General features: G+C 44.5%; 1 protein-coding gene across 1 annotated transcript in view; it reads left to right on the forward strand.

The window, feature by feature from the left end:
• Window positions 1–13,116, forward strand: part of LOC129828883 (kinesin-like protein KIF19) — a 71,350-nt gene that overhangs the window by 35,385 nt on the left and 22,849 nt on the right. Inside the window, exons 3-4 of the mRNA XM_055890157.1 lie at window positions 3,067–3,265; window positions 8,407–8,543. Of these exons, the coding sequence (XP_055746132.1) occupies window positions 3,067–3,265; window positions 8,407–8,543 (336 nt within the window). The remainder of the gene's footprint in view (window positions 1–3,066; window positions 3,266–8,406; window positions 8,544–13,116) is intronic.

Below are 13,116 nucleotides of genomic sequence, written 5' to 3' on the forward strand. Positions count from 1 at the left end.
TTGGGGAGAACGGGCTCATAGTAAAAGCTGAAACTGAATAAATGGAATGGTATGAAACACATGGTTTCCATGTGATTGATACCATTCCATTTACTCCATTCCAGCCATTATTATGAACCTTCCTCCCCTCAGCAGCCTCCTGTGCTGCACAGAGCTGGGTAACTGTCAGCCATTACGGTTCTCACAGTCATACTGTGGCAGATGGCAGCAGAAGTGAGAGAGGAGTAAGCAACCCAGCGCTGTGTAAATAGTGGGCTGAACTACACTCCAATCTATTTTGTAACAAGATACTTTCGAAAGATGTAATTTGTATTGGGCGGAACTAAATTCCAATGCGTATTTCAATTACTTCTGATTATTTTGTATGTTGTATTACACTGGGCTGAACTACACTCCAATGTATTTTGTTACAAGATACTTTCGAAATACTTCATTTTTATTTTCAAAATACAACATATTTTTCTATACCATTACTTTAAAGTAGTTTGCCATTTTGTGGCCCTCTTTCACCCTACATTGATGTCTAAAGTATGATGGCACTGTCATGCCCTGACCTTAGAGATCCTTTTTATGTCTCTATTTGGTTTGGTCAGGGTGTGATTGGGGTGGGTTTTCTATGTTCTTTCGTTCTATTATTTGTATTTCTATGTTTTGGCCAGGATGGGTTCTCAATCAGGGACAGCTGTCTATTGTTGTCTCTGATTGAGAACCATACTTAGGTATCCCTTTTTCCCACCTGTCTTTGTGGGAAGTTGACTTTGTTTGTGCCTCATTGCCTTAAGCTTCACGGTTTGTTTTGTAGTGTTTATTGTTTTGTTCGGTGTCTTTTCTAATAAAAAGAAAATGTCCGCTCACCACGCTGCGCTTTGGTCTCCTCCTTTTGACGGCCGTGACAGAACTTCCCACCACCAAGGGACCAAGCAGCGTGATAAGGGGGAGCAGCGCTATCTGGAGAAATGGACATGGGAGGAGATACTGGACGGTAAGGGACCCTGGAGGCAGGCTGGGGAGTATCGCCGTCCACGGGAGGAACTGGAGGCAGCGAAAGCAGAGCGGCAGCGTTACGAGGGAACACGGCTAGCAAGGAAGCCCAAGAGGCCGCCCCCAAATTTTTGGCGAGCGTCGTACTGGTCAGGCACCGTGTTATGCGGTGGAGCGCACGGTGTCTCCAGTACACGTTCTTAGCCCAGTGCGCTACATTCCAGCTCCCTGCATCTGTCGGGCTAGGGTGAGCATCCAGCCAGGACGGGTTGTGCCAGCCCTGCTCTCCAGACCTCCAGTGCGCCTCCATGGCCTAGTATATCCTGCGCCGGCTCTGCGCACTGTGTCTCCGGTACGTCTGCACAGCCCAGTGCGTCCTGTGCCAGCGCCCCGCATTTGCAGGGTGAAGATAACCACCCAGCCAGAACGGGTTGTGCAGGCTCTAAGCTCGAGACCTTCAGTGCGCCTCCACGGCTCAGTGTATCCGGTGCCTCTGCCAAGGACAAGGCCTCCTGTATGTCTCTCCAGCCTGGTGAGTCCTGTGGCAGCTCCACGTACCAGACTGCCCATACGTCTCCTCACTCCAGTGATGATCCATGGCAAGAAGCCTCCAGTGATGAACCATGGCAAGAAGACTCCAGTGATGATCCATGGCAAGAAGACTCCAGTGATGATCCATGGCAAGAAGCCTCCAGTGATGATCCATGGCACGAAGCCTCCAGTGATGATCCATGGCACGAAGCCTCCAGTGATGATCCATGGCAAGAATTCTCCAGTGATGATCCATGGCATGACGCCTCCAGTAAGGAGTCATGGCACTAAGCCTCCAGCGACGGTCCCTAGTCCGGAGCCTCCAGTGACGGTCTCCAGTCCGGGGGTGCTCAGTCCGGGGCCCGCTACGAGGGTGCTCAGTCCGGGGCCCGCTACGAGGGTCCCCAGTCCGGGGTTGGCGACGAGGGTCCCCGCACCAGAGGTGCCACCGCGGATAGATGCCCACCCAGACCCTCCCCTATAGGTTCAGGTTTTGCGGCCGGAGTCCGCACCTTTGGGGGGGGGGGGACTGTCACGCCCTGACCTTAGAGATCCTTTTTATGTCTCTATTTGGTTTGGTCAGGGTGTGATTTTGGGGTGGGTATTCTATGTTCTTTCGTTCTATTATTTGTATTTCTATGTTTTGGGCAGGATGGGTTTTCAATCAGGGACAGCTGTCTATCATTGTCTCTGATTGAGAACCATACTTAGGTGGCCCTTTTTCCCACGTGTCTTTGTGGGAAGTTGACTTTGTTTGTGGCACATAGCCTTTAGCTTCACGGTTTGTTTTGTAGTGTTTATTGTTTTGTTCGGCGTCTTTTCTAATAAAAAGAAAATGTACGCTGCGCTTCGTTCTCCTCCTTTTGACGTCCGTGACGGGCACTATGGTGTGATAAGAGCATGAACTCAAGATCAATGACAATTCCCAGTGTGCTTTGCAGTTGTTCATTTTTACATATACATTTAGGTTATTTAGCAGACACTCTTATCACAACATAGTGTCATGAGACTTTTGATACCGTTGTAGGGTGAAAGAGGGCCACAAAATTGTGAACCGCAATAAAGAAATGGTATAGAAAAGTATTTTGTATTTATAATATATAAATCACAGCTTTTGAAAGTATCTTGTTACAAAATACTTTGGAGTGTAGTTCAGCCCGTGGAATACAAATGACAAAATATAAAAATACGTATTTCAAATACATGTAACAGAAATACTGCCCTCCTCTGAACGTAGCTCAATAATCCAGCTTCAACAACCCAACCTGGCTTTGGCAATGGCTTGTCATGTGGCCCAACTGCAGGGTCAAAATAACCAAACGTGTTCTGTCCAATATTTACCCAAATTGAGTTTTGAGTGCATTTGCATATATTGGTGTGTAGTCACAAGCCCTGCCTCAGGGATAATTGCAGTCATTCTCTACTGACAGATTCATAAAACGAAAAGTATTATTATATGTTATGCAATGATGTTTCTGTGGTATGATGACTAATCATTCAAATATCACTTTTCTCACTTTTCATCCCTCTCTCCTCCCTTCCTCTCTGCTGTAGATGGTGGTACTGATGGACCCCATGGAGGATCCAGATGACATCCTGCGTGCCAACCGTTCCCGGGAAAAGACCTATATGTTCGACGTAGCGTTTGACTACTCAGCCAACCAGGAGGAGGTGTACAGAGCCACGACCAAGGGCCTAATCGAAGGCCTCATATCTGGCTACAACGCCACCGTTTTCGCCTACGGACCCACAGGTTTGTCATAGCTGCCATATCCTCTATTCCAGTGGTCCCAAGCTTTTTATAGTCCCGTACCACTTCAAACATTCAACCTTCAGCTGCGTACCCCCTCTAGCACCAGGTTCAGCGCACTCTCAAATGTTGTTTTTTTGCCATCATTGTACGATACATTTATTAAACATAAGAATAATTGTGAAGTTTTGTCACAACCCGGCTCGTGGGAAGTGTCAAAGAGCTCTTATAGGACCAGGGCATAAATAATAATATAATAATAATCAATAATTTTGCTCTTTATTTAAACATCCTACATATAAAACCTTATTTGTTCATCGAAAATTGGGAATAACTCACCACAGGTTAATGAGAAGGGTGTGCTTGAAAGGATGCACATAACTCTGCAATGTTGGGTTGTATTGGAGTCTCAGTCTTAAATCATTTTCCACACACAGTCTGTGCCTGTATTTAGTTTTCATGCTAGTGAGGGCTGAGAATCCACTCTCACATAGTTACGTGGTTTCAAAGGGCATCAGTGTCTTAACAACGCAATTTTCCAAGGCAGGATACTCTGACCACAACCCAATCCAGAAATCTGGCAGTGGCTTCTGATTTAAATTACATTTTCACAGAACCGCTTGTTGCAATTTCGACGAGGTTCTCTTGTTCAGACATCGGTAAGTGGACTGGAAGCAGGGCATGAAAGGGATAACGAATCCAGTTGTTTGTGCCATCTGTTTCGGGAAAGTACCTGTGTAATTCCACACTCAACTCACTCTGGTGCTTCGCTATATCACATTTGACATTGTCCGTAAGCTTGAGTTCATTTGCACTGTGTGGTGTCCTTGTTAATGCAGACAGAGAAGAGCTCCAACTTCATAATCATAGCCTCAATTTTCTCCCGCACATTGAATATAGTTGTGGAGAGTCCCTGTAATCCTAGATACAGATCATTCAGGCGAGGAAAAACACCCAGTGTGAGAATCTCGTCAACATGCAAATGGTCAGACAAGTGAAAATTATGGTCAGTAAAGAGAACTTTAAGCTCGTCTCTCAATTTAAAAAAACGTGTCAATACTTTGCCCCTTGATAACCGGTGGACTTCTCTGTATGTTGTAAAAGCGTTACATGGTCGCTGCCCATATCATTACACAATGCAGAAAATACACGAGAGTTCAGGGGCTTTAACAAAGTTAACCTTTTTCACTGTAGTGTCCAAAATGTCTTTCAAGCTGTCAGGCATTCTTTTGGCAGCAAGAGCCTCTCAGTGGATGCTACAGTGTACCAAAGTGGCATCGGGAGCAACTGCTTGCACGCGTGTTACCACTCCACTATGTCTCCCTGTCATAGCTTTTGCTCCATCAGTACAGATACCAACACATCTTGACCACCAGTACTTTACCACCAGTACTTTAAACATATCCTCTCCTGTTGTCCTGGTTTCCAGTGGTTTGCAGAAGAGGGTCTCATCCTTAATTGACCCCCCATAAGAGCTGTATCAGGCCCGCCACGTCTGTTGACTCATCCAGCTGTAATGCATAGAATTCACTGGCTTGTATGCGAAACAGTAATTGTTTCCAAATATCCTGCCGTGTCACTGATGCGTTGTGAAACAGTGTTGTTTGATGAAGGCTGTAATGAACACGATGGGAGACAGAGAGTTGGTTTCAAGCGCAGGGCGCAGCAGGTGTTTATTGTAAAGGACCACAGGAGGAGGCAGGTAGCTGGGTCCAGGGGCAGGCAGGTGTTTATTGTAAAGGACCACAGGAGGAGGCAGGTAGCTGGGTCCAGGGGCAGGCAGAAGGTCATGCACAGGGGGTCCAAAAGGGCAACAGTACAGGCAGGGAAAAGGCTAGTAACGTAGTCCGGGAGATCAGGCAATAAGTAGATAACAGGAAATCCGATAGGCTAAAGTACAGGCAGGGAATAGGCAAAAAGGCGTCGTTAGTGAGGCAGTCAAAAACTATAATACACGGGAGGATTAAATCACGGGAAAAACAGAGCTCTGAAAGACGTGTGTCTCAAAACAAACAATACCTCAGTGATGGGGTGCAAAGAATTGAACTAAATAGTGTGTGATAATGACATACAGGTGTGTGAACAGGTGATTAGAATACAAGTGATTGGGATCTGGAGAGTGAGCTGCGTTCAGGGGATCTACGTGTTTGAGGTTGTGAGTTGGAAGCAGACGATACAAAGGCATTGTCTGTATAGTTTTTTGGGGCCTTTTCCCACCAGCATTGTCCCAAACATATCCGCTGCAGCAGGAAGAATTAAGTCCTCCACAATAGTATGGTACTTGCCTATCTTAGCCACTCGGTAGCTCACCATATAAGACGCTTCTAGCCCCTTCTTATTAATGGAATCTTTTGCTTTTAAAGGTCTTACTACTCGAAAGTCGTCTTAATTCTCGCTCAAAAAACTCCCGTGGATTATTTTTCAAATTGGCATGTTTTGTTTCTAAATATCTGCGCAAGAGTTGTGAGATAGGACTTTTGCACATATAACACACTGTGGCTGAGGAAAGGCACTTCTCCCAATATAAGTGAACCCCAAATCAATGCAGTTCTCATCATATTTGCGCCTCTTCGATGGTCCAACATCCCTGTCTGTGTAACGTTCGTCGTTGGGAGAAAGAGAGGAGGACCAAGGTGCAGCGTGGTAAGGATTCATTATCTCTTTTAATGAAAACGAATACTCAAACAAAAACAACAAAACACGAGAACGAAACAGTCCTGAACGGTGAAAATACAAAACACAGAACAGAAAACAATCACCCACGAAACACAGGTGGAAAAAGGCTACCTAAGTATGATTCTCAATCAGAGACAACTGACGACACCTGCCTCTGATTGAGAACCAGGCCAAACGCAAAACACAACATAGAAAAACGAACATAGACAACCCACCCAACTCACTCCCTGACCATACTAAAACAAAGACATAACAAAAGAACTAAGGTCAGAATGTGACAGTCTGTCATATTTGCGCCTCTTCGATGGTCCAACATCCCTGTCTTTCCCTGATAAGGGGGCAGCAGCTCTTTGGCTGTTGGATGTGCTCGTGGAAGCAGAACAACTTCTGTCTATGACAGGTGCAGGTATAGTACTGCTGGTAGTAGCAGTACTGCCAGTAGAGCTGGTATGTGTCTCTTTAACCATTTATCCATTTTCGAGCAAACGGAATGAGCAGCAGCTACATTTGGCTACGTACAGACCATTAGTGGAATTCCCGCGAGAGAGTAACGGTTAATGTGATTGGATGTTAATTATTTGATTAGGCTATCTGTTTTTGACATTGTGTTGTTATTTCGCTGAACACTAGATGGTTTAATTCGATTTTTGGCAGTGACAGAAGGCTACTCAGGCGAGAAAAAAACCTGTGTAGCCCCATTGGAAAATATAAATGGACTGTTTGAAAATGTGAAGGAAAAAATATGTAATTTTTTTAATATATATTTTTTAATGTGAATCACATTTTTATTTGGTGTATCCCCACGGCATTGCGCGTACTTGGGGATACCTGCTCTATTTTAATTGTGTGCATGTGTGTGAATGCATGTGTGCATGTGTCCTTTGTCCTTGTGTGTGTTGTCCTCACCTACCACCCACTGGGCACCAGGGGAGAACATTACATAGGAAATAATCAGCCTGGGGGTTGATGATCCTGACTGCATGTATTTTTATCCAAGTTATTTATTATTATTTTGCTCATTACAGCCGTATAATCAAACTCATATAGTGCTATCTTCCTTTTCCACTTGATTAATCTGGTGGTTCTAGATTTTAATTAGTCTGATTTGTTACCATATGGACTTGGGAGGGGTGTTGTGTGTCATCTCTGAATCTGCTTTTAATAGGAACAGGAAATTGTGTCATAGGGAGCACCTGACTGCCAAGAAGCAGGGCTCAGACAGTCAGTCACTACCTAGAAAGACAAATACAACTGACCCAAAAGTATCTTCCCCTCCATCCCTTCCTCCCCCCCCCCCTCCCTCCTGCTGTCTGTCTCTCCCTGTAGACTCACCGCTTTTAATCTCTGCTCATCTCAAATTAAACTAATTAAACTCCATGTGTCACAGTCTTGTTGTCCTAAACAGAATTAAGATCTGGTGACCAGGCTGTCCTTCTCGACCTAAACAGGCATGGTTTCTTGAAATAGAGCTTGACTGGGGTTAAGCTTTCAACAAGAAGGCTTTTTAATATTGAGTTTAAACATAGTGTACAGCTACTGAATGTGAGACAAATTCCTGTAAAAGGCCAAATAAATTAACTGAATTTAAAGGAGAAGTTTTCTTTTTCACAACCATATCTCTCTTTTTGATGTACTGTACATGGAATGTTATTTGAAGGGTCCAGATATTTTTTTTGTGATTTCACTTGTTTTTCAGAAACTTATCCCAAACAACAAAACATTTTCTCATCATTAGGAAGTGATTTGTTGTTTAGGGTAAGGTTCTCAAAAACAAGTGAAATCACAAAAAAAGGTGTCTGGACCCATGCATAACATCTCAGCTAGTACATAACATTCTGAGAACTAAATGTTTCTTACAGCTAGATGAGAGCCCAGGTTGTCTTATGAATATTTAGCATACAACTCTCTGGTAATGGTGCAGGATACCGAGCTAGGACAAAACGTTCTGAGAACCATATGTTTCTTAGGTGGGAATTTCAGTACTTCAGCATAACGTTTTCGGAAGGTTTCCTCATAGTTCTATTTAAAGTCATGTTCTCAGAACATTAAGAAAACTTTCCATAAAAAACACAAGAATACATTAGTAACGTTCAAAGAATGTTCTAAGAATGTTATTTAAAAACTTTCAGTTTTACCAATCAGGAAACGTATGGCTTAGTTCCCAGAACCAATGGGAAACCAAAAACGTACGTTCCCACAACTTACAAAACTTACAAAGAACCAAATGTGCTTGCTGGGAACACATTTACATCATTTTTTGGGGGGGGCTGTGAAAAAGAGAACTTCTCCTTTAAGTGAACTGATCCTGCAGAAAGGGGTACAAAAATTATAGTACTGACCCTGAAATAGACACTATTCAATGATCAAGTTGTTTGGTATTAACAATTTTATTTCCTTCAACTCAAACTGCAAACTGTGATTGTGAATATTTTCCTTCTTTGTGTGTGTGCGTGTGTGTCTGTGCTCAGGTTGTGGGAAGACGTACACTATGTTGGGGACGGACAGGGAACCGGGGATCTACGTACGGACTCTAAATGACCTGTTTAAAGCCATCGAGGAGACCAGCGATGACATGCAGTACAACATCTCCATGTCATACCTGGAGGTGAGAATGCATACTATGTCTATGTCTGCTTCCCAAATGGCATCCAATTCCCTATATAGTGCACTACATTTCAAAGGTAGTACACTATATGGGGAATAGGGTGCTCTTTTGGGACGCAACCTGTGTCTTCCATTGTTTCTCTTATGAATACCCTAATTAGGAATACCCTAACAACATGTCTAATAACACACATCCAACACAGCCGTAAGCAGCCTAATTGTGCTATAACAAACTACCCTATGACCTGACCCACAAGGCTTTCAGTTCAGCTAAGGTCATCAACAGTGATGTAGTCACCATTTTTTTTCTTCTTTTTTTAACTAGGCAAGTCAGTTAAGAACAAATTCTTATTTACGATGACGGCCTACCAGAAGGCAAAAGGCCTCCTGCGGAGACAGGGGCTGGGATTAAAAATATATACAAATATAGGACAAAGCACACATCACGACAAGAGAGACAACACAACACTACATAAAGAGAGACCTAAGACAACAACATAGCATGGCAGCAACACATGAAAAACAGCATGGTAGCAACCCAAAATAATAACAACATGGTAGCAACACAACATGGCAGCAGCACAACATGGTAGCATCACAAAACATGGTACAAACATTATTGGGCACAGACAACAGCACAAAGGGCAAGAAGGTAGAGACAACAATACATAACGTGAGGCAGCCACAACTGTCAGTAAGTGTCCATGATTGAGTCTTTGAATGAAGAGATGCAGATAAAACGGTCCAGTTTGAGTTTTTTTGCAGCTTGTTCCAGTCGCTAGCTGCAGTGAACTGAAAAGAGGAGCGACCCAGGGATGTGTGTGCTTTGGGGACCTTTAACAGAATGTCAAATCAAATTTCATTAGTCACATGCGCCGAATACAACAGGTGTAGACCTTACAGTGAAATGCTTACTTACGAGCACCTAACCAACAATGCACTTTAAAAAAATACGGATAAGAAATAAAACTAACAAGTAATTAAAGAGCAGCAGTAAAATAACAATAGCTAGACTATATACAGGGCGGTACCGGTACAGAGTCAATGTGTGGGGGCACCGGTTAGTTGAGGTAATATGTACATGTAGGTAGTTATTAAAGTGACTATGCATAGATGATAACAACAGAGAGTAGCAGCAATTTAAAATAGGGGGGAGGGGCAATGCAAATAGTCTGGGTAGCCATTTGATTAGGTGTTCAAGAGTCTTATGGCTTGGGGGTAGAAGCTGTTTAGAAGCCTCTTGGACCTAGACTTCGCACTCCGGTACCGCTTGCCGTGCGGTAGCAGAGAGAACAGTCTATGACTAGGGTGGCTGGAGTCTTTGACAATTTGTAGGGCCTTCCTCTGACGCCGCCTGGTATAAAGGTCCTGGATGGCAGGAAGCTTGGCCCCAGTGATGTACTAGACCGTTCACACTACCTTCTGTAGTGTCTTGCGATCGGAAGCCGAGCAGTTGCCATACCAGGCAGTGATGCAACCAGTCAGGATGCTCTCGATGGTGCAGCTGTAGAACCTTTTGAGGATCTGAGGACCCATGCCAAACATTTTCAGTATCCTGAAGGGGAATAGGTTTTGTCGTGCCCTCTTCACGACTATCTTAGTGTGCTTGGACCATGTTAGTTTGTTGGTGATGTGTACACCAAGGAACTTGAAGCTCTCAACCTACTCCACTGCAGCCCCATCGATGAGAATGGGGGCGTGCTCGGTCCTTCTGGTTGGGGTATGCACGTACGGTCACTGTGGGGATGATGTCATCAATGCACTTATTGATGAAGCCAATGGCTGATGGGGTGTACTCCTCAATGTCATCGGAGGAATCCCGGAACACATTTCAGTCTGTGCTAGCAAAACAGTCCTGTAGCTTAGCATCTGCTCCACTTTTTTATTGATCTAGTCACTGCTGCTTCCTGCTTTAATTTTTGCTTGTAAGCAGGAGTCAGGGGGATAGAATTATGGTCAGATTTGCCAAATGGAGGGCGAGGGAGAGCTTTGTTTGCATCTCTGTGTGTGGAGTAAAGGTGGTCCAGAGTTTTCTTCCCTCAGGTTGCACATTTAACATGCTGAACATTCTTGTTTGCTTATTGGCGGAACACAGCTCATTCAATTCTGTCTTAGTGCCAGCCTCTGACTGTGGTGACATGTAAACAGCTACGAAAAATACAGATGAAAACTCTCTAGGTAGGTAGTGTGGTCTACAGTTTATCATGAGATACTCTACCTCAGGCGAGCAATAGCTCGAGACTTCCTTAGATATTGTGCACCAGCTGTTATTTACAAAAATACATAGTCCACCGCCCCTTGTCTTACCAGATGCTGCTGTTCTATCCTGCCGGTGCAGTGTATAACCAGCCAGCTGTATGTTGATAGTGTCATTGTTCAGCCACGTCTCCGTGAAGCATAAGATATTACAGTTTTGAACGTCCCGATGGTAGTTTAATCTTCCGCGAAGGTCATATATTTTATTGTCCAAAGATTGCACGTTTGCTAGCAGAATGGAAGGAAGTGGGGGTTTATTTGATCGCCTACGAATTCTCAGAAGGCAGCCCGCCCTCCGGACCCTTTTTCTCCGGACCATTTTTTCCGACTCCCCTTCACGCAAATCACGGGGATCTGGGCCTGTTCCCGAGAAAGCAGTATATTGTTCGCGTCGGCCTCGTCAGACCTGTTCTGTGACTGGCAGAACGGTATTGTATGTGGAGGATGAGGGCTGCAGGTGGTATTTCAGATAGGGGGGAGTGAGGCCTAAGAGGGTTTTTATAAATAAGCATCAACCAGTGGGTCTTGGTTTACAAGATGACCAGTTTACAGAGGAGAATAGAGTGCGGTGATGTTTCCTACAAGGAGCATTGGTGGCAAATCTGATGGCCGAATAGTAAAGAACATCTAGCTGTTCGAGAGCACCCTTACCTGACGATCTAAATTACGTCTCCGTAATCTAACATGGGTAGGATGGTCATCTAAATCAGGGTTAGTTTGGCAGCTGTGGTGAAAGAGGAGCAATTATGATAGAGGAAACCAAGTCTAGATTTAACCTTAGCCTGCAGGTTTGATATGTGCTGCGAGAAGGGTAGTGTACCATCTAGCCATACTCCCAAGTACTTGTATGAGGTGACTACCTCAAGCTCTAAACCCTCAGAGGTAGTATTCACACCGGGGGGGGAAGGGCATTGGAGGTGTTCAGAACAAGGTTAAGGGCAGAAAAAGCTTGTTGGACACTTAGAAAGCTTTGTTGTAGAGCATTTAACACAGAACCTGGGGAGTATAAGACTGTATCATCTGTATATAAATGGATATAAATGGATGAGAGAGCTTCCTACTGCCTGAGCTATGTTGAGAAGAGCATGGGTCCTAGGATCGAGCATTGGGGTACTCCCTTGGTGACAGGCAGTGGCTGAGAGCAGATTTTCTGACATTATACACTGCACTCTTTGAGAGAGGTAGTTAGCAAACCAGGCCAAAGACCTCTCGGAGACACCAATACTCCTTAGCCGGCCCACAAGAATGGAATGGTCTTCCGTATCAAAAGCTTTGGCCAAGTAAATAAAAATAGCAGCACAACATTGCTTAGAATCAGGGGCAATGGTGTCGTCATTTAGGACCTTTAAGGTTGCAGTGCCACATCCATAACCTGACTGGAAACCAGATTGCATATTTATTTGTATTTTTTAAATTTAACTAGGCAAGTCAGTTTAGTAACAAATTCTTATTTACAATGACGCCTACCCCGGCCAAACTCTAAACCGGATGACGCTGGGCCAGTTGTGTGCCGCCCTATGGGACTCCCAATCACGGCCTGTTGTAATACAGCTTGAAATCAAACCAGGGTCTGTAGTGACCCCTCTAGCACTGAGATGCAGTGCCTTAGACCACTGCGCCACTCGGGAGCCCCATACCCGAGAGAATACTATAGACATCAAGAAAGCCAGTTAGTTGATTATTGACACGTTTTTCCAACACTTAAACAGGGCAAAATAGACATTGGCCTATAACAGTTAGGATCAGCTTGATCTCCTCCTTTAAATAAAGGAAGCACCGTGGCTACAAGTAATGGGAACCTCCCCAGAGAGGAGAGACAGGCTTGGCGATGATAGTGGCAGCAACCTTAAAGAAGAAAGGATCTAAACCATCTGAACCAGATGTTTTTTGGGGGTCAAGTTTAAGGAGCTCCTTTAGCATCTCGGACCCAGTGACCACCTGCAGGGAGAAACTTTGTAGCGGGGCAGCGGAAAATGAGGGAGGAGCATCGAGGATGGTCACATTAGAAGGGGTGGGAGATGAGGAAACGTTGGACGGGCAAGGAGGAATGGCAGAGTCAAATAGGAATCCGGACTTAATGAAGTGGTGATTAAAGAGCTCAGCCATGTGCTCCTTGTCAGTAATAACCACGTCATCAACATTAAGAGACATGGGCAGCTGTGAGGAGGAGGATTTATCTCCAGGTCTGTTTTCCAGAACTTCTTGGGGTTGTACCCACAGAAAGAGAACTGCTCCTTAAAGTAACTAACTTTGCCTTCCAGATAACCTGAGTGCACTTATTTCTAATTTGCCTGAACGAGATCCAGTCAGCCTGAAAA

This window comes from Salvelinus fontinalis, chromosome 30 (assembly GCF_029448725.1).
Source record: "Salvelinus fontinalis isolate EN_2023a chromosome 30, ASM2944872v1, whole genome shotgun sequence".
Classification (NCBI taxonomy): domain Eukaryota; kingdom Metazoa; phylum Chordata; class Actinopteri; order Salmoniformes; family Salmonidae; genus Salvelinus; species Salvelinus fontinalis.